Source organism: Chanos chanos, chromosome 10 (assembly GCF_902362185.1).
Source record: "Chanos chanos chromosome 10, fChaCha1.1, whole genome shotgun sequence".
NCBI lineage: Eukaryota > Metazoa > Chordata > Actinopteri > Gonorynchiformes > Chanidae > Chanos > Chanos chanos.
The window spans coordinates 30908472-30930005 of NC_044504.1; the positions used below are offsets into that span (position 1 = coordinate 30908472).

General features: G+C 41.8%; 1 protein-coding gene across 1 annotated transcript; it reads left to right on the plus strand.

The window, feature by feature from the left end:
• The first annotated feature begins 1749 nt into the window (after positions 1-1749).
• On the plus strand, positions 1750-7222 carry inhbb (inhibin subunit beta B). Its single transcript, XM_030786794.1, has 2 exons — positions 1750-2137; positions 6441-7222. The coding sequence occupies exons 1-2, from the start codon at positions 1750-1752 to the stop codon at positions 7220-7222; spliced, it is 1170 nt and encodes a 389-aa protein (XP_030642654.1).
• Positions 7223-21534: the final 14312 nt, after the last annotated feature.

The following is a 21534-nucleotide window of genomic DNA, read 5'->3' on the forward strand; positions in this document are numbered from 1 at the left end:
GCGTTGGTACCTAATTTTAGAATGCTTTCACGCCGCCGTCTGCTAACTCTCTTTAAAGATTCGTTTTCGACTCACTTTTGTGTGACTCGAAAATCAAAAAATATGGACTAAATGCGGGTGCTCGTTGCATTTAATTCTGTATTTACACTTTCGAGCAATTTAAAGTAGATGTAACTGTATCGCATAATGGTCCAGTCCAAATCATCCGTGTTAAACTGGTCTGGTCAGTGAAAAAAACACACGAGGCTATGACTGACAGGGCATTCTTAATAATGATATTTGGTCAAGCGATGGCGCTATTTAGTTACATTTTTTTCACATTCTTGGCTTATGTTTGATCAACAGATAATCAGTGAACATTCAGTAAGTCATACATTAATTGAAAAGTTAAGGTATTAAGACAGTATGAAGAATCATGATTTTCTGACGATTCAAAGTGTGTTGACAACGAATACAGTGAGTTTAACCCAAACTCCGGAGCAAAATAATCGTTAGAGAAAGTCAGGCAAACCAAGTAATTTCACGAAACCATAAGACAAAAGAAAGAAACATACAAATACATATCTGTTACATAAAAAATACAGGTACAGCAAGCCGTGAAGTGTCGCGTCGTGTTACAAACATTTTGGAAGCTTTTGGTAATAAACACCAGTGACCGGTGTAGTTCTTTTGTTTAATGCACCTTTTCGATCAGACAACTCACTAGTCTTGTAGTGTTGATTTGTGCTTCATAACAACTGACAATGCCTAAAGTATTGTCATATAGTTCTCAGTATTTAGTGATTGGTTGGTCGAATAAACTTAATTATAGACTGATGCTCTTTCCGTCAGCCACCTCTACGCTTTTTTTTCTTTTGCACTGCTGCACTGCAACGCAGAGTATAATCTCTTGTCCAGTTGGTGGAACGCCCCACGTGGTTTCAACTATAAAAAAGTTTCAGCGTGAGGTGGCTTAGTGTCGTGATTGCAAGGGAGCGAAGACCGGGGATAACATCCATCTGTAAAGAGTCACAGGCAAAGCAGCAAGCAATACACAAAAGCGCAAACCGGATCTCCGTATAAGTTATTTTACCGGATGACAAGGTGGAAATTACAGGCAAAACAGATTTCGGATTGTACCTTGGGCTGGATTTTGAGACGAAGCAAAGGTGTGATACAAACGAAACGTTTGTTCAAAGGATGGAAAGCAGCAAGTTTTCCTGTGCTCGATGAATGGATAATTTACTAAACTATATTAAAGTTTGGTTATCTAAATGACCTGTGTTTACTTCATATTGACTGCATACTTCTTTCCTGAATTTTAACAACCAGAGTAAGGACATGACACGCCAGGCAATAGGTGACAACTGTTATTGAGGGAAGAAACGACGCTTACACGTTCTGGTTTTAGCTGTTTTGTTTTGGAGCAGTTTGAGTACTTCAAGAAAGTGAAGGCACCCAAAGATGTGTATTTTTCAGGGACGCTGACGTTCAAAATGACCAAAGATGTTACGCACGAACATTTCTTTAACACAATAGAAGAAATCAGCAGCTAATCCCAGTCAAAATTCACATTCATATCGAGTGTATCCAGGACAGGAACACATGGACTATATTCTTTGATATATTCATGTTTAACAGTCGCATGTGGTCCAGCATCTGCTTACCTGGTACGAGTGGTTGGTGAGTGGCTTGCATCTCGCTCCCATTGCTGTTGGAATCAACAACACTATCTGAATCATTTCCGTCCGGGCATTCATAGAAAAGAAAATGACTAATTTTGTCGTAATAGTGACATGCCTGTTGGCTGGCTTCATTTCAGTACGATGTTCTCTGACGCCAGGGTCAGAGACGCAAACAATGTCCCAAGAGTCGTGCGCATCCTGTGGGCTCGGACATCCCGATGATTTGGAGAGAGTGGACACTGACTTTCTAGAGGCAGTTAAGAGGCATATACTGAGCAAATTACAGATGCGACAGAGACCAAATATCACTCACCCCATCCCGAAAGCGGCAATGGTGACAGCGTTAAGGAAACTTCACGCTGGCAAAGTGAGGGAGGACGGCAGGGTGGAGATTCCAAATTTGGATGGACAAGCAGCCTATAATAATGAGGTGCAAGAAGAAACCTCGGAAATCATCAGTTTCGCAGAGTCAGGTGCGTATCATGTCAGTTCAGTCTGGATCTTTGCTGAGTCAAGTCTTTTACTGTGTCATGGCCCACTTCATTAAATTATTTGACTTACGGTGCCCTGCAGCTCACGTTGGATTTCGCTAAAATGATTGCTCATCGCTATTACAGAAAAAAGTTGGTGATATAAATAAATTTGATTCCAGTCATCAAGTTGGCAGCGCTCTTCGAATGAAAATATCAGCTGTATATTTACCATGTCGACGCTGTAATCAGAAAATAAACGGGATGCCTGAACATGAAGTAGAAGTGGGCGTAACAAGGCAGTTACATCTCTGGGCATTCTCTGAGCGCAATGTAGTAATGTGCCAACGAAGGTACAAATAAATATACAAATAAAATTTTGTCTGAGATAGTCATACTGTTTTCAGCATTTACTTACCACTCAGTGTCATGATTTGGCAGTGGGGTTTACCGATCATGATGTATCTGGTCAAGACGTATCTGACGGTTCCGTATAAAACTGGGTTATGAGTTGTTTAATTTTGCAATAATTATTGTTACTCGCCTCTCCTTGTGACTGCTTCATAGAATAACTCATCTATGAGTGTGGCCCGTGTAATTGCAGTCTTCTCCTTCACCAGTTTATTCCCCAAAGAAAAAACTCACATGATCCTACTTCTGTTGGCTACTGGTTGAAACCCTGGATCTCATTTCAGAAGTAAGGCTTTGCTAAGGCATCAATTCACCAATTATAACAAGAGGAACAAAACCTTCAATTGGCTATTTATCCAGCTTCCAGGAAAATGTGTGTAGCCTAGTGGAACTAGAGGACCCAAAGAGAACCCTGTTCTGTATTCCCTCACACCAGTATCAACAAACAAACAAACAAACAAACACACACACACACACACACACACACACACACACCAAGGAGAGAAAAAGAAGAGAATGTATCTAAGACTGAGAGAGAGATTGATAGTGCATCTAAGCACATTGTGACTCATTTCAGTGGGTGTAACACATGATTATGTTTCTGATGTAGTTTATTGATTGAAGGAAGAAGGTGATTAGAAGAAAGGCATAATGATTATTTTGTTCCCTTCATGGACCAGTATCAGTTAGCCTGGACAGTTTCCTGACTCTGTTTCAGGAAGAATGATCTGAACACACTCATGACAAGAGAACAAAAGCAAGGCAATTATTGCTAGGGCACTGTTCGTTCTTGCTAAATCCAATATGTCAACATTGGGAACAGAGAAAAAGAAAGAAAACAAAAGAAATCACCCAGAATAATGCATGAGACATTTGAGTCGTAGAGAGTAACAGTGGCTTGGGTGGGGGATGGTCTGCTCATATCACAACTCTCCAAAGAATGCTTTTGAAATATCAAAGCTTACCCTGGGCCTTTTGCATTTTTCCCCATTATTCACAACACCTTTGAACCTTTTAGCAGCATTGTACCATGGAACTGGCTTCGCTCCCTGCTCTCTAGACCTCCTTTGCCTTAAGGCCAGCTGGCACTACCCCCCTAGGGCTGGATGCTGCCAGGGCATGGCATCTGGACAAGCCCCTGGGACATTCTGCTCAGAGGTAGATGTTCTTCAGAGCAGTCTTGAAAATGTGATCCTGTGGACTTCACAGGAGCAATAGGTCACGAAGCTAATGTGTGAGCAAATCAGGCAAGCAACTGTATTGCTGCATGGTTTGTGCAGCTTGGGACCCTGTGGTTGTGCATTGAACAGTGTCCTCTCTCCTCCTGTGTAATGGTTTCCTCTATGGTTCCCAGCCAGAAGCCAGCTCTTGTTCTGTGCCCTTCTTTGAGAGTGCAGAGGGGAAAGGGCTGCCAAGGTACAGGTGAGGGCAGCTGCCAACTTCACGTCTCCGCTGATGCCGCTTTACAGGCCGTTTCAGAAGGATTCAGTGTCCCGTAGTCACGGGAGCGGAGCGGAGCGGGAGATGTGTGCTTCTCATTTATCGGTAGAGCCATTCGGACTCGCTGAACTCTTCACGACCGGTCCAGCGCAAGGAATTAAGGCTTTGCTAGTTGACGTTATTCACTGTGACACAGCCTTGGTTGGGTCAAAGAGTTTGCAACAGGACCTGTTCTTTTCATCAGGGCTATGTCAGTCATACTCTATCTGACTTAATCCACTCAGGAAATCTTTGTTTTTTGACACATGATCCAAGTGTGGAAATTAGATGCTGTAATGATAGGAAATTGGCAGGAGATCAGAATCTAATCGTGTTCCTCGGTTTTATTGATATCTTTGGCAAAGCAGTATACAATAAGCATTTCAAGCACGAGAGTAATCTCCAGTGAAGCATTGCAGTGAGACTGCTGCTTATTTGGTCAAAAGTCCAGTTGCCCATGCAAGGCCTCAAATTCTTTCCCTTAAGGAATCCTACAGGGATAAGTAGTGTATCGCTTATTGGCACCCTTTACCCTCTTTTACTTTGTGCTGTGGTGTAGCAGCGTGTGGTCTGTTGGTGTCAAAGCTATTGAGTAATGATTGTAACAGATTACCAGCCTTGTTGTTGTGTTTTGCTACACAGGTGGCAACATGCTCAGGCAGTTTTGGCTGTAGCAGATGTACTGGCCCACCCAGGTGTCACTCAGGGGAACGAGACTCCTCTCCTCTTTTCCCTTACAAGAGGGATGTACAGTGTTGCTGTAAATTGATTGGTCCAAGGTTACAGGTCTAAGGATGAATACCTGAAGAAATTCTGTTTGCGCATAACTTTGGACCTGTTGCTTCAACATAAAAGCGTTGCATTTTGAAGAGCCGCTGTTCAGTCCTTTCTGGAATTTACTTAAGATCCTATTTTGGAATTGAATGTGATTAAAAGTCTTGGCGGTATTTTGATATAATATTTTTCTCTGTTTCTAAGATATGCAGGTGCAGTTGAGGTTGTCAGCTATCTCCTGTCTCTTGTTGTGCTACACAGACAGCTGTGGTTGTCTCATTTCAGCTCTGTGTGGGTTTGACCAGTGAGGTCCTTGATGACAGGTCATGTGATGACTGTCCAGCACCCTCTCACCAGTTCCACTGAGCTGTGCTTAGAGCCTACATGTGTGGTGTTTACATTTTCTAATACATTATCACTTACACCACCTCCCTCTAGGTGGATGCATGTCATTGACTTTCAGCAGGAGCTGTTGAGGCAGGCACTAAAATGTTGTAGTGCACAAGGCAGTGCAAGAATATTTATATCTGGGGGGCATGACAGCAACTAATGAGGCAAAAACTCTTAGGAAATCAGTTGTTGAAGATTTTCACTTCGGTCGTACGTCTAAAAACATATTTCTAAAACACTTGACACTGTGCCCCCAGGGATTGATTTTCTGTCATTGCATAGCATTAGCTATATGGCTACCCATGGATTTGAGAAAGGCTGGAATGGAAAGGTGCAAACGAGTCTGGACAGGGCTGAATACACCTTAAGCCTCTGCTGCATGAGGGCAAGCAGACAGTCAGACAAAGAAGCCATCTTTGGGGGCAAGCTGTTGACATTGACCCTGACTAATCAGTTTACAAACAATGTAATATAAGTATTTCAACAGTTGTCTCAGCTTGTGCGAAAAAGTAAACTGCACTTCTTTTCAGAGCAAGACAAAATTCTCTTGAGAATGTGATTCATTTATAAGATTCAGCCTCACGTTGATTTCTGTTGTTATGTGTGGAAAAGCATAAAACTTAGAGCTCAGAATTTTGGACTTCTCAGGTTGTTGTGCAGTGATGTCTCGAGAGTGGGAAGTGTAATGTAAATATCTTCATTTTTACATCATCATGTTTAAGGCTGCACCACAACTGTATTCTAATACCTCACAGAGTGCATTGTGCTGTGACTTTCTGAGGCTCCAGGAGCTCTGGGTTTCACAGCACTTGATGTGAACTCAATGAACCCCGCAGGGTAGAGCCCATGTTCACCATGTACCCCCCTAACTCTGTGGCCCACACCTCAGGGCCAACTGGGCCTAAGTCCAGTACTGTGTTACCAGGGCCAACCTATCAAGACATTGGTTTCTTTGGTTAATGTGAGTTAGAGCTGATGAAAGAAAGAGAGTGAAGGAACAGAGAGGAATTTGGACCTGCCCTTGCTATCATGTGAAAATCAGAACAATGTTAGACATGTAACTCCAAATCCACCCAAGGCATAAACAAGTCAGAAATACTTGTCATTCTTATTTGAGAATCCAACACTTTCCCACCTCTTTCACTGTTTATGTAAATAGATACTCATTCGCCTGGTAGTGAGGAAACAATGTGAGGAAACAATATTTTTTTAATTAACTTATCCTCTTTTTTTTGTGTTTGTTTCCCCATAGATGATCTTACGTCTTCGAAGTCAAGCCTCTACTTCTTGATCTCCAATGAAGGGAATCAGAATCTGTATGTGCTGCAAGCCAACCTATGGCTGTACTTCAAGCTGTTGCCAGGCGGGTTGGAGAAGGGCCTCCGGCGGAAGGTGACAGTGACTGTGCACTACCAAGAACCAGGTAGACAGGGCGGCCACTGGCCACTGGTGGAGAAACGCGTGGAGCTGAAACGAAGCGGCTGGCACACGTTTCCTTTGTCTGAGGCCGTGAGAGCAGTTCTCAGTAAGGGCGGCAGACGCCAAGATTTGAATGTGCAGTGCAAGGGCTGCGAGGAAGCAAACGTGTTGCCCGTCCTGGTAGACCCCAGTGACCCCTCGCATCGACCCTTCCTGGTGGTGAGGGCGCGGCAGGCGGACGGGAAGCACCGCATCCGAAAACGAGGCCTGGAGTGCGATGGCAGCAGCGGGGGCCTGTGCTGCCGACAGCAGTTTTACATAGACTTTCGGCTCATAGGTTGGAACGACTGGATTATCGCGCCAGCGGGTTATTATGGGAACTACTGTGAGGGTAGCTGCCCGGCTTACATGGCGGGTGTGCCCGGCTCGGCCTCCTCTTTCCACACTGCGGTTGTGAATCAGTACCGCATGCGAGGCATGAGCCCTGGTTCGGTGAACTCTTGCTGCATCCCCACAAAGTTGAGCACTATGTCCATGCTCTATTTCGACGATGAGTACAACATCGTGAAACGGGATGTGCCTAATATGATTGTGGAGGAATGTGGCTGTGCCTGATGCTTTGTTTGAACATTTTTCATTTTAACATTTTGTTTAAAGGACATTAAGTAATAAGAGCAATGACAGTACTATTTATGGTTGTTTGTACCACATGCATATAGATATATGTTACTATGTGTACACTCATAAAGTACAATCACACACATAAGTGTGTGTGCATGGAACAATAGTTGGTCAGCAAAAGAGAAGGAGCTTATAAATTTGGACTGTTTTACAAGTCCTGTCTAATAACACAAGGGCTTTGGGATGAGACGAGAAGGGAATGGTTATCACCAAAAGTCACCTATCTAGTTTACCATTGCTAGTAAAAAGAAAACAACAAAAAAAAATTAAATGGTATTACCCTCCTCTGTCCGATGAAAATAGAGAGGGACTGCAGGAAGGTGTCTAATTTACACTAGTAATTAATTGGTGTTGTCCATCTTTGTGAGTACTTAAGCAATGACTGTTCCAGGACTTTTGTGGAAAGCACTATAAATAACCACCCACACCCTTCAGAACAGCAGCACTTCACCAGTTTCTCCTGGACAATGGAACAAATCATTTCACTGAGGAAGGCTTTTTTTTTTTATGGATAGAATATGACATCACCAGTTTCCTTTCCAGGAGTCATTTCTCTTGGGGCTCAGAGCTGCTGCGGTGGAGTAATTGGTAGCATTGTTCCAGATCAATCAAGGAGCCTACATTTAAACTACAAGTGGCCTCTTGGACTGCATTTCCATGTAACAAAACCACTTTTTTTTCCCCCCCCTCATACCGCTAACAAAGTTGTGCTCACGTGGCAGACAGCCCAGCAACGGCTTGAGGACTGCTTGTTCAGCTTACTGTTACAGTTTTTCTTTGCTGTGAACTTCACTGGCTTACAAAGATGCTCACCACTGACAGAATGGTGGAAAAACCACATTGCCCAGCTGGCAACAGTGCAGCGCAGCACTTGCAAAAAAACTCTTTGAAAAAATGCACAATTAAAAGCACTTGCATATTGAAATGCCTTCAAAAGGGTACTTAGTGGTGCACCTACCCTTGCTCATAGTTCTATTAATATAAAGTGCCGTATGAGCTATGCAATGTATAGTAATCCAGAGTCATATCGGAAAAAAAAAAAAGAATTTTTTTTTTCTTCTGCTAGTCTTTAACTCTTTATCAATACTTGAAATGTGATCTTTCGCTTACTTTCCAAAGCGGATGATTGTTATGATGTTTGCACTGAAAAGTTGCGGGATTAGTTAAAAGAAAAAAAAAACTGCCATTGAAAAAAAAAAATATTTTTATAGTAGCAAATTCAATTTTGTGAAAATGTATTATACATAATAATGGAACCAAAGAGGCCATGATTTTACATGATTTTAGCTATTATAGTAAGATGGCAAGGCCATTACATTATGTGTTAAGTAATTGTTGATCTTTTCAAGAGGCCTAATCACTGTATCAGGGTACAACATTGTGGATTCCATTTTTAGTCTCTTTTTTTTTTTTTTTTTGTACAGCAAACATATGGAACATACCCTTTTCGTCATCCTTAATTTTTTCAGTTTTCTATTTAATAAAAAGTCTAGCTGTCATTTCAGATCAATTAGTCAAATAAATGTCATCTATGTACAGTGTATGTAAAATAAAGTATGCTTTCTTAAATATTTTGTAACTTTAAAATAAATTCTTACTCTGCATCATTGTATCCTGGGCTGTCATGTAGTGAAATCATTTACCATAACCATACATTAAAAGTCTCTTTCACATAATAGTTGCTAGCCAAGTAGACATTCATAAATGCAGCAGGTAGGACTGTGTAGTGAGTCCTCAATATACATTTAAAGCTCATTGCAGTATTACAGACCTGTGACCTTCTCGTAAGGATATGCAAACAATTTCAGTTGTCCTGGCCTTCAATTGGATTAAATAACAAAAAATTTGGAAACGAATGACTTCAGAGAAGGCTTTTGATACTTGTTATTTTAAACGCATTCTTGCAGGCTGGAAGACTACAGGGATTTTACCTGAAGCATGTGGCCTCATGGCCTGATTACATCAGCATGGGATCCCTGAAAGCTCGACCAGCATGTGCTGCCTTTTCTAAGCCCTGCAGGCAGGTATGCTAAAAACAACACAGTACGTTGGAATATCTTAAACAAACAAAGTCTGCCTGCACACCTACTGACGGTTGGAGTGAGAAATCCCTGTGCAACTCACCAAAACAATGCAAAGCCCTTCCAAAACATGTCACACAACCTAAGCGTTATCAGCAGGATAATTGCCTGAAATGTACCCTTCTTGTATCTGCCAAGTGAATGACATATGACTGTTGTGTGAAATAACATGTTTGGGGTGAGCATCTCAGTCATTAAGCACAAGTATGGTATGAGTCAGCATAGAGACCTACAGGACAGAAAGCTGATGAGATGTGGTAGGGCGTGTGTTTGAGAAAAATAAGTTTAATTTCTATTGTTGTTGTTGTTTTGTGCGAACACATGTATGCGTGTGAGTGTGTCTCTGTATGTTTGTATGTGTGTGTGTGTGTGTGTGTGTGTGTGTTTGTATGTGACTATGAAAGAAAGACAAAGGCAGAGCCAAGGAAAGAAAAATAGGGAGTGTGTTCTGTCCATACATAGGCAGAGCTGTCTCGTCATGTAGTGGAGTGTTAGCGGTGGTGCCGCAACGGCTGTTGGAATGTTAATGACACCATAGCAGTGCTGCAGGCTACCTTGTGAAGCCACACACACACACGCACGCACGCACACACACACACACACACACACACACACACACACACACACACACATACACATACACGTTTCTGCTCTGAATATCACAGGCCAAAACACATACACTACTCAATCCAACAAAATTATCTGAGGTCAATAGGGGTCAAAAGATTTATGATGACAAGAAGATTTTCTCGGCAGGATTGCTTTGACAACAAAATGCAGTAAACAGATGTAACTAATGTTGACAAGTATAACAGTTGTCTTCTGACTGCGTTATGAATATGTAAGTAAGAAGAGGACAGTATGCACACTACAGCAGTAAGGGCAATTATGAATTATTTGTGAGTTACAAAATGGTAAAGAAAAAAAAAAATCGCAATTCAACAAAAACAAGGAGAAGAAGAAGGAGAAGGAGAAGGAGAAGAAGAAGAAGAAGAAGAAGAAGAAGAACATGAAGAAGGAGAAGAAGAATCATGTGCATGTGGTTTTTACATGATGCAGTCTCACATCTCGCTAGGGAATTACAATAAGTGGGTGCACACATTTCTTAAAGTGTAGTAACAAAACCAAAAGATCGGTTTTTATCTTCTCCAGAGATAACAACCAGATAAATCAGAACTCTGGTTGAAACAGACTGCCAAAACAGATTACCGAAGAACTTTTATTACTTTTAATTCATTGTTACCTCATTTTTTAACTTATTTCACAATTTATTTGTGACACCTTTTCCGTGCTGAGCTGAGCAAATCAGACTGCACCACATTTGAACCTTCACAGTGTCAAGTAGTTGAAGTATTTCTGGATGGGGCTGGAGAGAATCCAAACAAGCCTAAAACAGAGAGATTATTCTGCCCCTGTTTACCTCACTTTCAAATACAGCCTGACATTTTGACCTCAGGATCGATCAGCACAGAGGCGACTTGTGTGCTTTCACATGAGGATTACATGACCATGTAAAGGGCTTTGGAACTTGAAAGCATATTTGTGAACACTAATGAGCAGAAAGTTCATTAATCCAATCATTCTCAATGGCTGCGCACCATTCCTGCTGCTGGTGTTTACAGAGGGCGAAAAAAAAAGACAACAACAGAACAAACAGCCAGGTGAGCTTTTGTTGTGTTTGATATATATATCGGCGCTGACAAAACGCAAAACGCTAAAGACAAACTTGGATTTTCGTAGTGGTGCATGCCTAGGCCTTTCTGCTATCTTTACCATGGAAGAAAACAAAACCAAACATGGAAGGAATGAAAGCTGCCTTATGAAGATTTGTTAGCTTTAGCTGTGATAGCTTTAGCATGAGGTAATTCTCAAGAGTCTTTGTGAGGAGGTCAAAAAGGTTAAGACATCCAAGCACACTGAAGTGAGATGATCATTTTGAGTGACCAAGCTCACTTAGTGCTGGCAAACTTTACTGAATGTGCAGGAATTTTCATCAATGTGGAAGCCTTGTTTCAACAGTGGGGAAACAACCCAAGGCTTGTCACCCATGCAACCAATCCCAACCTCCCCAAAGCCCACCTCACCCCATCCTCTCTACCTCTTCCACCCCTCCTTTTCTCTTGACCTTCTGACTCCTAGAGCACTACAACACAGTCAGGCCACAAAGCTTTCATTTGTGTCACCCGCTACCTAGCGCCAGCCTGGGGGATCAGGGGCCAACAGGGGCCACCTTTACAGGCAGTCTCTGCGGAGGACTGTGGTCATGAAAGAACTGATAGTGCTACATAAAGCATGAAAAGGCCAACTGATCTGTGAGTTCCCGGCCAAACCTCTCCTTATGTCTGTCTTACCATCCCATCTCTGGCATTCTCAGTGTCCTCTGTGTGCCGGAGCTACACAGCTGGACTTTTTGTTGTTATTGGCCTTGCCAGGGTGACTGGCCAAGCAAATGGGGGCTATTTTTTCTGCCCGATGAGACTATTTTAACTTCTTGAAGGGAAAGTTTTGCTGGTGAGTAACGTCCTAGGCATTTGCCAGGGTTAAAAATAGAAACAAAGGTAAACAGCCTGTCTTTTGTTCATTTAAGCAGAGTTTCTGTTCACATTCAAGTAGTCATGGCGCATGTGAGGGCTAAAATCACTAGCTGTGATAGCAATGATGACATATATGAATGAATCCGTTATGGGCCCTTGTCTAGCTACCAACAAAGGCATTTTTCTTTCTGAACCTATGAAGTGAAGGAAAAAAAGGATGATATATTCCGGAGAATGACTGTACAATGTGTCAGTGTGTATGTGAGTGGGGGAATTCCACACAAGGGGGAATTCAGGTGTGTTTGACCACTTTAAAGCTAACTATCAGCATGCCGCTGTGGCTCATCAGGGTAAACTATGGGCTCATTATTTTGCAGGTGCTTCATTGTTCTTATTGTTTCCCCCCTTTGTGGAGCTTTTCTTTTCTTTTTCTAAAAGCGAGATGCTGTGTGATGGCATCTGAAGATGATGTTGACTCCATCATAAGAGGGGAGAAAGGAGTCCTTTGTGAGGAAAAACTGATGTCGGAAGAAACGTGTAAGAGAGAAGGGCAGTGGAAAAAAAGTAATGGATTGTCGCTTGCGGGTAACACACCATCGAGTTAAAAGGGATCCAAAGACAGCGTCACAAAGAGAGAAGCAACCTGATCACACAAGAAGGGTTGACGTGCTCTTCAAGTTTGTGGGAGAGACAGAAAGAGAAAGAAAAAAAGGGAGAGAGAGAGAGCGAGAGCGCGAGAGTGAGTGTAATGTCAGAGAATGAAAGGAATGCACTGCTATCATTTTATGTTCCAGGATAATGTCTGCTCACAGCGTCAACAGTGCTTTGCTGATGTCGTGAGCAGTGACATTCATAGTCTGGTATCGGTCCCTGGGTAAGATGAATGATGGGAGAATTCCAGCACTGCTAATATCCCTCTCTCATAAAGGCCAGAGTCGTGAATAATAAATGAAGTGCTGACTTATCTGAAGTGAATGAAAAAGCCTGAATTGTTTGGCCTTCAACAGCCAGACCACTCATAAACTTCATTCAGTGCACTGTGCTTCATAAAATGTCTTGGAAACTGAGAAAGCAGCAATCAGGTAAAGCAAACAATACTCAGTTCCTGGACAAAATGACTGGCGCCCCGTTCAGAAGAGGAAAAAGAGACTGTCTGTGCTGGAAGGATGAACAATGTCCACTGGACGTTTATTTTCTGCCCTTATCTGATACATTGGAAGATTAGATAAGTCCAAAGAAGGAGCATTCAACTGTTTACTAAAAATCACTAGCCATTCCAGTGAAAATTCCCAAATCAAAGAGTCTGGGAGGGCTGAGCGGGATGAGATGATAGTCAGACACAGGGGGTATTCCTTGGAGAGAGAGCATGAGACGCAGTCCCTGGTTATCATTTGATTCAAATGATTTTCACAGAGGGCTTGTCTTGGCTAGGGCTCAAAGTGAGGCTGAGTACCACACACAGTGCGAGATTCACCAGTGCTTCAGATAATGATGCCCAGGGTGTGATAGGATCTTTAGTTTTCCACCTTTGAAGGGTAAGGGATGAAGGCGGGGGGGGGGGGGGGGTAGTGGTGTAGGAGGACTACGTCCAGAAACTGAATACACGCACCAAAAGTCTCTGTTATAGTATGGAGTCTACTGTGTGAGTGATTTAATATCTACCTAAATACTTGATACTTGATAACTGATTGTTGACATTTTCAGGTGCATACTGAACATTCCTCAGGGCCTTGCCAGGAACCACAGAACAGGTAACAGTTTAAGAAAGGCAAACAAAGACATACATGCAACAAAGAAAAGTACACTCAGAAAAACACACAAAAAAACCACTCAGCAGTAACACATGGTGATTGTTTTATGACATTTCTTTAGAACTTGAGATACCATCAATACTTACATATCCAGCTAATTTATTGCTGGGTTTTATGCATATTGTGATTTTTGTTTGTTGTTTTGTATTCTTTTTTCTTCTTCTTCTTCTTCTTCTTCTTCTTCTTCTTCTTCTTCTTCTTCTTCTTCCTTTTCTTCTTCTTCTTCTTCTTCCTCTTCTTCTTCTTTTTTGGTCTTTGGATCTTTGGAACATTACAAATACCTGAGAGTCAGTATCACATCATGACTGGAATTCCAACAACAGTCTTGGTAATTCCTCTGCCAAAGAGCGAATCCCGTCTCTGTTTAGTTCATTAATAAGGTGGTGACACTCTCAATGAGACCATGACCCAACTTGTTTACGCACCACTTCACATTGTTCTAAAGTTACAACCGCTGCCAAAACTCACTCCTACAAAGGATTTACAAAACCACATGTCAATGTCTAATTCTTTTTTTTTTTTTCTCCTTCTTTAATGACATGAGCCATTTGCCCAAGAAAGGTGCCATTGGGCGTTGGTTGTTAAAACAGGGACCGTCTGAGGTAATGGTCATGGATTCCACATCTCTTACCTAATACCCCATGTAATGTATAACGCCTTAATTATCTCAGCCCTTTCCTGATGCTGACCATATGTGTATCAGCTGATGTAAGGGCCGGCAGTCAGGACTTCTGAGCACCAAGCCAGAACATAGATTAGATTGGAAGCCAGAGGGAAGTCCGGTGTTGCTTTCCTTTGCGAGCCGCACGCATGCCGAGAGCCACTGGGAGTGATATGCAGCTCTTCTCCAGGCTGTAGGTGGGTCACTTCTCAACTCTTGGGAGCGGCAGGAGTTTGCAGGATTATCAGTTATGAGTCACAGACGCTGAGGAGAAGATTCAGATACCTTCAAACCACTAATGGAACTGCTGTAATATGTTGGGGTAAATGAGTGAGGAAACCCAGGCGCAGATGCAGTGGAAGAGTTGACAAAATGTTATGCTTAAGGTGGAGCCAAGCCGTGGGACGTGTGGATTAGAGACAATCTTTGGAATGTAATAGATATGTCTCATTCTAAATAAAGTAACTCCATTAAATGTCCATCTTGGCTGCTACTGTTCTTGGGATGTGAATTTATCTGGTTGTACACTTCAGGTCTTTTTGTTTTCTTTTCCTCTCACTTATGGAAACTATGAGGAAGAAGAGCGACCTCTCTTTGTTATGCCTTTAAACTGCAAATCAGTCTGTTATATGTTATATTTAATTGATGTAAGCAAACATCAAAATTTCTGTCATATCCTAAGCTTACTCTTTATAAACCCAAGTTGCCGTTATGTGTCCTGTGGGAAACTCTTCTGTACGGAATACTAATAACTAGTGTCATAGTATTGTTATTGTCTTTGTTATAGCGTTAGCATTATGAGTTACTGCATGTAGTAATACAGGATTCTATTTCCTCAATTGGACATGAAAGAGTCAAGTCATCACACAGGCCCAGACAGCAGGGCTGCGAGTGAGTCAGTTTCAGGATACTCCACCTCATTCAGAAGGGTGGAGGTGGTAGAGGAGGATAGGCTGAGGCAGCTGTTGTGCTGTAAACACACCACAGTCAGCCTGGCTCTGACAACAGCAATGGGAGATAAGCGGAAGGCAAAGGGGTAGGGGTTGGGGAGGAGGTGGGTGATTATGAACAAAGCTTCACAACTCATGTAAGGAGATGATTTACTCCATTGCATCTTCCTGGCACAAAGTCAGAAAGACCACATGGAGACGGCTTGTGAGTCGCTTTGACCACAGTCACAAGATGTACACAGCCAGTCATTTAGGATCAGTACCCCTATGGCTATGTGTGTATTTAGAAAAGACTTTATCTTCGGTGTCTCAGGGCAGAGGTAGAACAGTGCTGATTTTAGGCCTATGTGTACCTCATGCGTCATAAATGTTCTCTTTGTCCACGATAAACAAACAGTTAGACAGTGAGAACAAATGCAGGCGCATATGTCCACTGAATAGAGCAAGGCAACGTAGAGTGCAATGTAGATAACCTAAACCACTAACTTATGATATTTGATGGGATCAACTATTGTACATGATGGAACAAAGAGCCATCAGCTCAGTTCCAAGCGATGATTATCTGTTTAAATGATGTCGTCATAGAATACAAAAACAACATTCTTTTTAGGAATTCAAGTTGTTGATTTGGCACCAGAATGTCTGATGCTGTCCCATAGACATTGGTACATAAGTAAACATTGAACATTAGTGATTGATAATGTGAACACTCAGCTCATAAACATACTCTAGGGTTGTTAGTGTTTGTGGTAAGATCCCATGAGAAGTACATGTACAGAACTTGCTCCAGCACCTGAAGATTAGACTTGGATTGTTAAACCTGGCTGAATTCTGGTGTGAAGGCATAGGGTTATCCCGTCCTGTTCAACACACAGTGGCTTAGAGCTGAGGCGTTACCTGCTCAGACATCGCGGCCACTCCGAGGTCAAGGCCCCGGTACACTTCACTAATCTCCTAGTATGAGTGACTCCCTCAGTCAAGAAGGCAGCTGCCAGGGCGAGTAGCACAGGGGCTTAAACAAACTCGTGGTGGGAGTGGGAAATGCCTTTACCCGCTTATGCAGATTTTCTGACCTTGTTAAACATATGTTTGCTTGATTTCCTCGAGGTCACACTCTAAAGCTCACTCCTTAGGAGTTCACTCTTCCTTTAAGCGCTTGAGGCTAATGTAAAGGATGAATGGATGGATCTTCTCCTCTGAAAAAAACTCTTAAGTCCTAAGGCGTTTAGAGACTTTTGATAATGAGCAAGAAAATAACAACAAATTTTAAAGACAGGATGGTAAGAACATGTTTTCAGTCACAGGGGTAAATGTAGTCTATATCGGGGCATGCTACAAAAGTGTTGAAACTTGCTTCATCCGTCAGCAGTTGTTTGCTTAAAGATTTCTGGCATATTTGTTATTTTATGTAACCATAAAATATGTTTCTTTTTTTTATCGTGAACCCACCTCTGGGTGCTAAGTTATCAAATGCTCTGCATAGTTTCCCAGCGTTAGATCAACCTCCCTGATAACATACTCACTGTACACTGGGAACCACCTCAGCAATATTTACATTAAGAGGAATGTGCAGGATTTTTGCAGCTTCGAAGCTGTCACCTAACTGTAGAAATGAGACAAGTCAGAGAAACTGTTATTGTTTCATGAATTTCATGAATCTCATGAATCGATAATGTGATAATTGATAGCATAATATCATTCATCGAGAGGATTTTCCATACGCTTATACGATTGCTGCAATAGCGCTAAACTTTGACGTTCCCACTTTCTTCCTAAGCTTTTTAAGTAGCAGACATTGCAAGATCTCATAATTAAACACGCAGAGAAGAGGTTAGTGTTGGTACAAAAAAAAAAAAAAAAAAAACAGGCTTGGTGCAATGAGACTCTGAAAGGTGTCTCCTTTAATCAGTATTCATTCCGGACACGTCAACTGCATCTGATCCAGCATAAGACATTCAGCAGCTTGTGTTGACACAAACCAGGCCAGGGCCGAGACCCCTAGAGCAGCACGGATAAACAAACACTGGCCAGGACCTCATCAGCTGATGGCAGACAGCGCTCTTCCGCTATAGCTGTGTCCCCCCTCGTCCCTTCTTTCCATTCGTCTCCCCGTCTGCCTCTCCGAGCTATAAATAACTTTGAAAGATATAGCCAACTACAAACACAAGCCAACAACTATTCTGATGATGCAGCTTCTACGTGACTAAAATGAGCACAACGTGGTTTTTTGTCTTGAAAATATTCTAATTTATCCTCATGAAAAATGCCTGTTTTGTTCAAGTCAACCTGGCTTACACTAAAACTCATCAACTGTGACGTGTTGATTTTTATACAACAAGACTACCTCAGAACGAAAACACTGAAAAAGAAAAAAACCCAAAAAAAGCAGCCAATGTACACTTCATGAAAGGACAGCTTCCCCAATTGGTCACAAGTACGTCACCTGAGTTATGCTGCCGTGCAAGGATCATTACCTGTGAATAGAAGCAATGAAACAAGTGGAACAGGCCAAAGTTAGCTCAGCAGCTGACATGCTGTGTTATACAGTGCTATTGAATCTTATGTGTGTATGCTTATGTGTGTGTTTCTGGGATAGTACACGATTATACGCTGCCTGGCCAAAAAAAAAAAAAGGCGCCGTTTGGATTTGGAGCCTCTGGAGGGAGTGTTATGATCTGGGGTTGCTTTAATTAGTAAGGTCTAGGCTCAGCAATGTTGTGTGGCAATAAAATGAAGTCAGCTGAGTACCTGAATGTACTGAATAACCAGGTTATCCCATCAATGGATTTTTTCTCCCCTGATGGCATGGGCATATTCCAGGATGACAATGCCAAGATTCATCAGGCTCAAATTGTGAAAGAGTGGTTCGGGGAGCATGAGGAATCATTTTCACACATGAATTGGCCACCACAGAGTCCTGACCTAAACCCGATCTTTGGGATGTGCTGGAGAAGACTTTCTGGAGTGGTTCGACTCTCTCATCGTCAAAATGATCTTCAGCTCTGGGTGGTCTGTGACATTGCAGAAGGCTGTCGAAACAATACCATAGTGTATGCGTGCCATAATCAAAGGTAAAGGTGGACCAATGAAATAATAGAGTGTGTGACTTTTTTTTGGCCAGGCAGTGTACCTGTGTGCATGTGTGTGTGTGTGTGTGTGTGTGTGTGTGTGTGCATGTCTTTTTGGGTATGTTAAGCAAATCAAAGGGTTGTGATGGGCACCAAGGACCAGATAGAGCCAAAAGATTGCACTGTATAATATTTGAAGTTAACTGAGCTGAACTGAAAAAAAAAAAAAACCTTAGCTTTAGCAAGTCGGTTTAAAATAAGCATAAACAACCTGTAACTTCGTTTGAGAGTGCAAAGCTGGGCAAGCCTATGCTTTGTGAAGGAGGTAAGGCTTCAGTGACCACAAACAAAACTCATCCCAGGATCAAAGTGCAGAGTGCTCATGAGACATGTGCATACCTAACCCATGCAGTGCCAGAGAAGACAGTTTGTGAATACACTATAAGTTGACTTGCAATTCATAGTAGTTGTGGTAAGAATTTGTGTAATGCATGGGTTGTGGTCTTTATTGCATGGATGTAGTATGTTTGGGGTATGTGATGTGAATACAATGAAGCCAGTGTAGAGTGCCTGATTTGTGTGGCGTATGCTTGGTGTGTCTGAATTCTGTGTGGTGTGTGTGTGTGCGTGCGCGTTTGTGCTTGTGTGTATTACAGTCTCAAGAGTATATAACATGTAACATGAGTTTCCTGTCTGTTATGGGGAGGTGTATAGTGTGTGTTTAAGCTGTGTAATATGTGTGGTGTTTTGAGTGTGTTTATGTGCTCATAGTCTGTGTGATATGTGGCATTCACATGTGTGTAGTTTGTATGATGATTGTGGCATGTATACCATGTTTAACCTTCATGGTTTGTGTGTGTGTGTGTGTGTGTACAAGACAGAAAGATTTAATAGATTTACTATCATGGAAAGATAGAGTTTTTTGATAACTTTGACATCATTGAATGGTAACTGAATGGTTTTTGAATTGAAGAAGAAGAAGAAGAGGAAGAAGAAGAGGAAGAAGAAAAGGCAGAGGAGGAAAAGGAAGAGGGGAAGAAAAAAGACAGTTCAGTAGGTTCTTTTAACAAGAAGAAGGAAAAAAAGAATACCATGTCCACTTACAACCCATTTACAAATATTGGTAAATCAATCATTCAATAGCTAATTTTAAAAGAAACAGAGTTTATAAGTTGAAGCCAAAATGAAATCATAGCATTGTCTATGACAAATTTTGGTGGGTGGATCTACTGTGCGACCATACCACAGAACCCGTGCATAAAAGACACTGGGTAGAGATCTGGAACTGCACCTCACCTTACTGAGATATTTGATGGACCCTACCAGTCTTAGTGTACATTTAAAAATGATTGACAGACGCTGACCATATCTTTCAACTGAAGAGGGTGCATTGCAATGACCACACCCGACATGCACAGGGCTTTTCTAGGTAATGACGTACGGGCAAAAAGTAGAGTAGAAACAAGACCAAAGACAAAGCAGATCCATGCTATGAGGTAGTAGTAGTTAAGGCCCGCTTTCCTTGTGAAGAAAGCACATGTCTCAGAAAAAAAAAAAAAAAAAAGATCTTTCGAGTTGGAAATGGAATGGAATTGATTTAAACAGGGAGGGTACAAGGCACTGAAGGGGAGAGAGAAAGAGAGAAAGAGAGAAAGAGAGAAAGAGAGCGAGAGAGAGAAAGCAAGAGAGCTTGATTCGGACACACGGGGGGACAGAGTCCTAAAAGCACATCCTCCAGTGGCTGCAGCAGACCACGAGGAGAATACCAAGCTCACAGAACAATGAGTAAAGGGCAGGGTCAGCAGAACCAGGCTTTCAGTGCTACCCACTTAAGAGCAGAGCCGTGTAGCCTCTGCCAAAGCCGACGTCAGGGCAACTCCTCTCAGCCGACAGAGGTTTCACATATTCATACTCGTGTCTGATGGATCTGATGTTTTACAGTTTAAAATCTGTTACAGAGGCTCTTTATTTTTATCACACCATTTTTTTTTATTATAATCCCCATAATATTTAAATGTATCAAATATGAATGGAGGTTAATTAAAATGTAATGGATAGTAGGTAATATGATAGTAAAGCTCAGAAATTATGGATCAGGCCTGGTACAGCGGACGCAGTGTGGCAACAACATATCTGAATGTGATATCAAATTTGAATATGTGGAACAGAAGCATGCAAGATGAGGATGTTCAGTCTTAAAAATACTTTTTAGACACAACATTTGCATCTGTTAAATTTTCCCAGGGCTGATTGCGCTGTCCTTGCCTTGAGACAGAAAAAACATGGATGCAACATTTTTTTTATCTTTTATTTTTTTTTTTTAAGTTTTGTCTATAAGTTTTATTGAAACATTCCATCGACTGGCATAATTTTCTGTGATATAAGATATTTTTAAGTGACCCTTAATTTGAGAGTACTTGGGAATCTAGCTGTTATCATGTCGGTTAAGTCGTTTTAAGCATCACCTAGAAATTGTCATTGGGCATGGGAATAGAAACCCATTTTATGAAGGGACATTTTAACTGGCCTTGAGCATGATCAAACATTTAATGTAACTAAACCATCTAGTGTTGCTCCATGTAGAATGGCTAAGTATAAATTCAGTCCAATTCAACCATACTTTAGATTTTGAAGCTCCCTCTATTTCTCTCTCTCTCTCTCTTTCTCTCACTCCCTCCTTTCCTCTCTCTATCTCTCTGTCTCTGTCTCCGTCTCTCTCTCTCTTTCTCGCACTCCCTCCTTTCCTCTCTCTATCTCTCTGTCTCTGTCTCCGTCTCTCTCTCCCGCCCACTACACTCTCCTAAGGTACATGCATGCTGCAGGAATGCTCCCTTTAATTTGTCCAACCCCAAACTCTTTGAAAAGATGAGAGACCATTGAGTCTGGCTTTCAATTCATTCTTCCACAAAGAGAACTTCATATTTATTTGTAGCCCACTTTATCGTCAACTAAGGCTTGTGTTTTATGTTTGTGGTTAAGTCCTCAAATCCTCTGCTGAGATCCAAGAGTTATAAGGCTTGTTCTCATTTACTGTAATTACTTTGCTACATTAAAAGCTCATGGTCTCCTCTGCAATAAGAAAAAGCGTGTATTGTAAGAGTTGCCTTTTGATGTTGACACTTTTAAAAACCAACATCCTCT

Bases quoted from the DNA above. Each gene is read 5' to 3' on its own strand.
- inhbb (XM_030786794.1), top strand. From the start codon at position 1,750: ATGACTAATTTTGTCGTAATAGTGACATGCCTGTTGGCTGGCTTCATT. The intron at 2,138-6,440 runs GTGCGTATCATG...GTTTCCCCATAG, and splicing joins CATCAGTTTCGCAGAGTCAG to ATGATCTTACGTCTTCGAAG.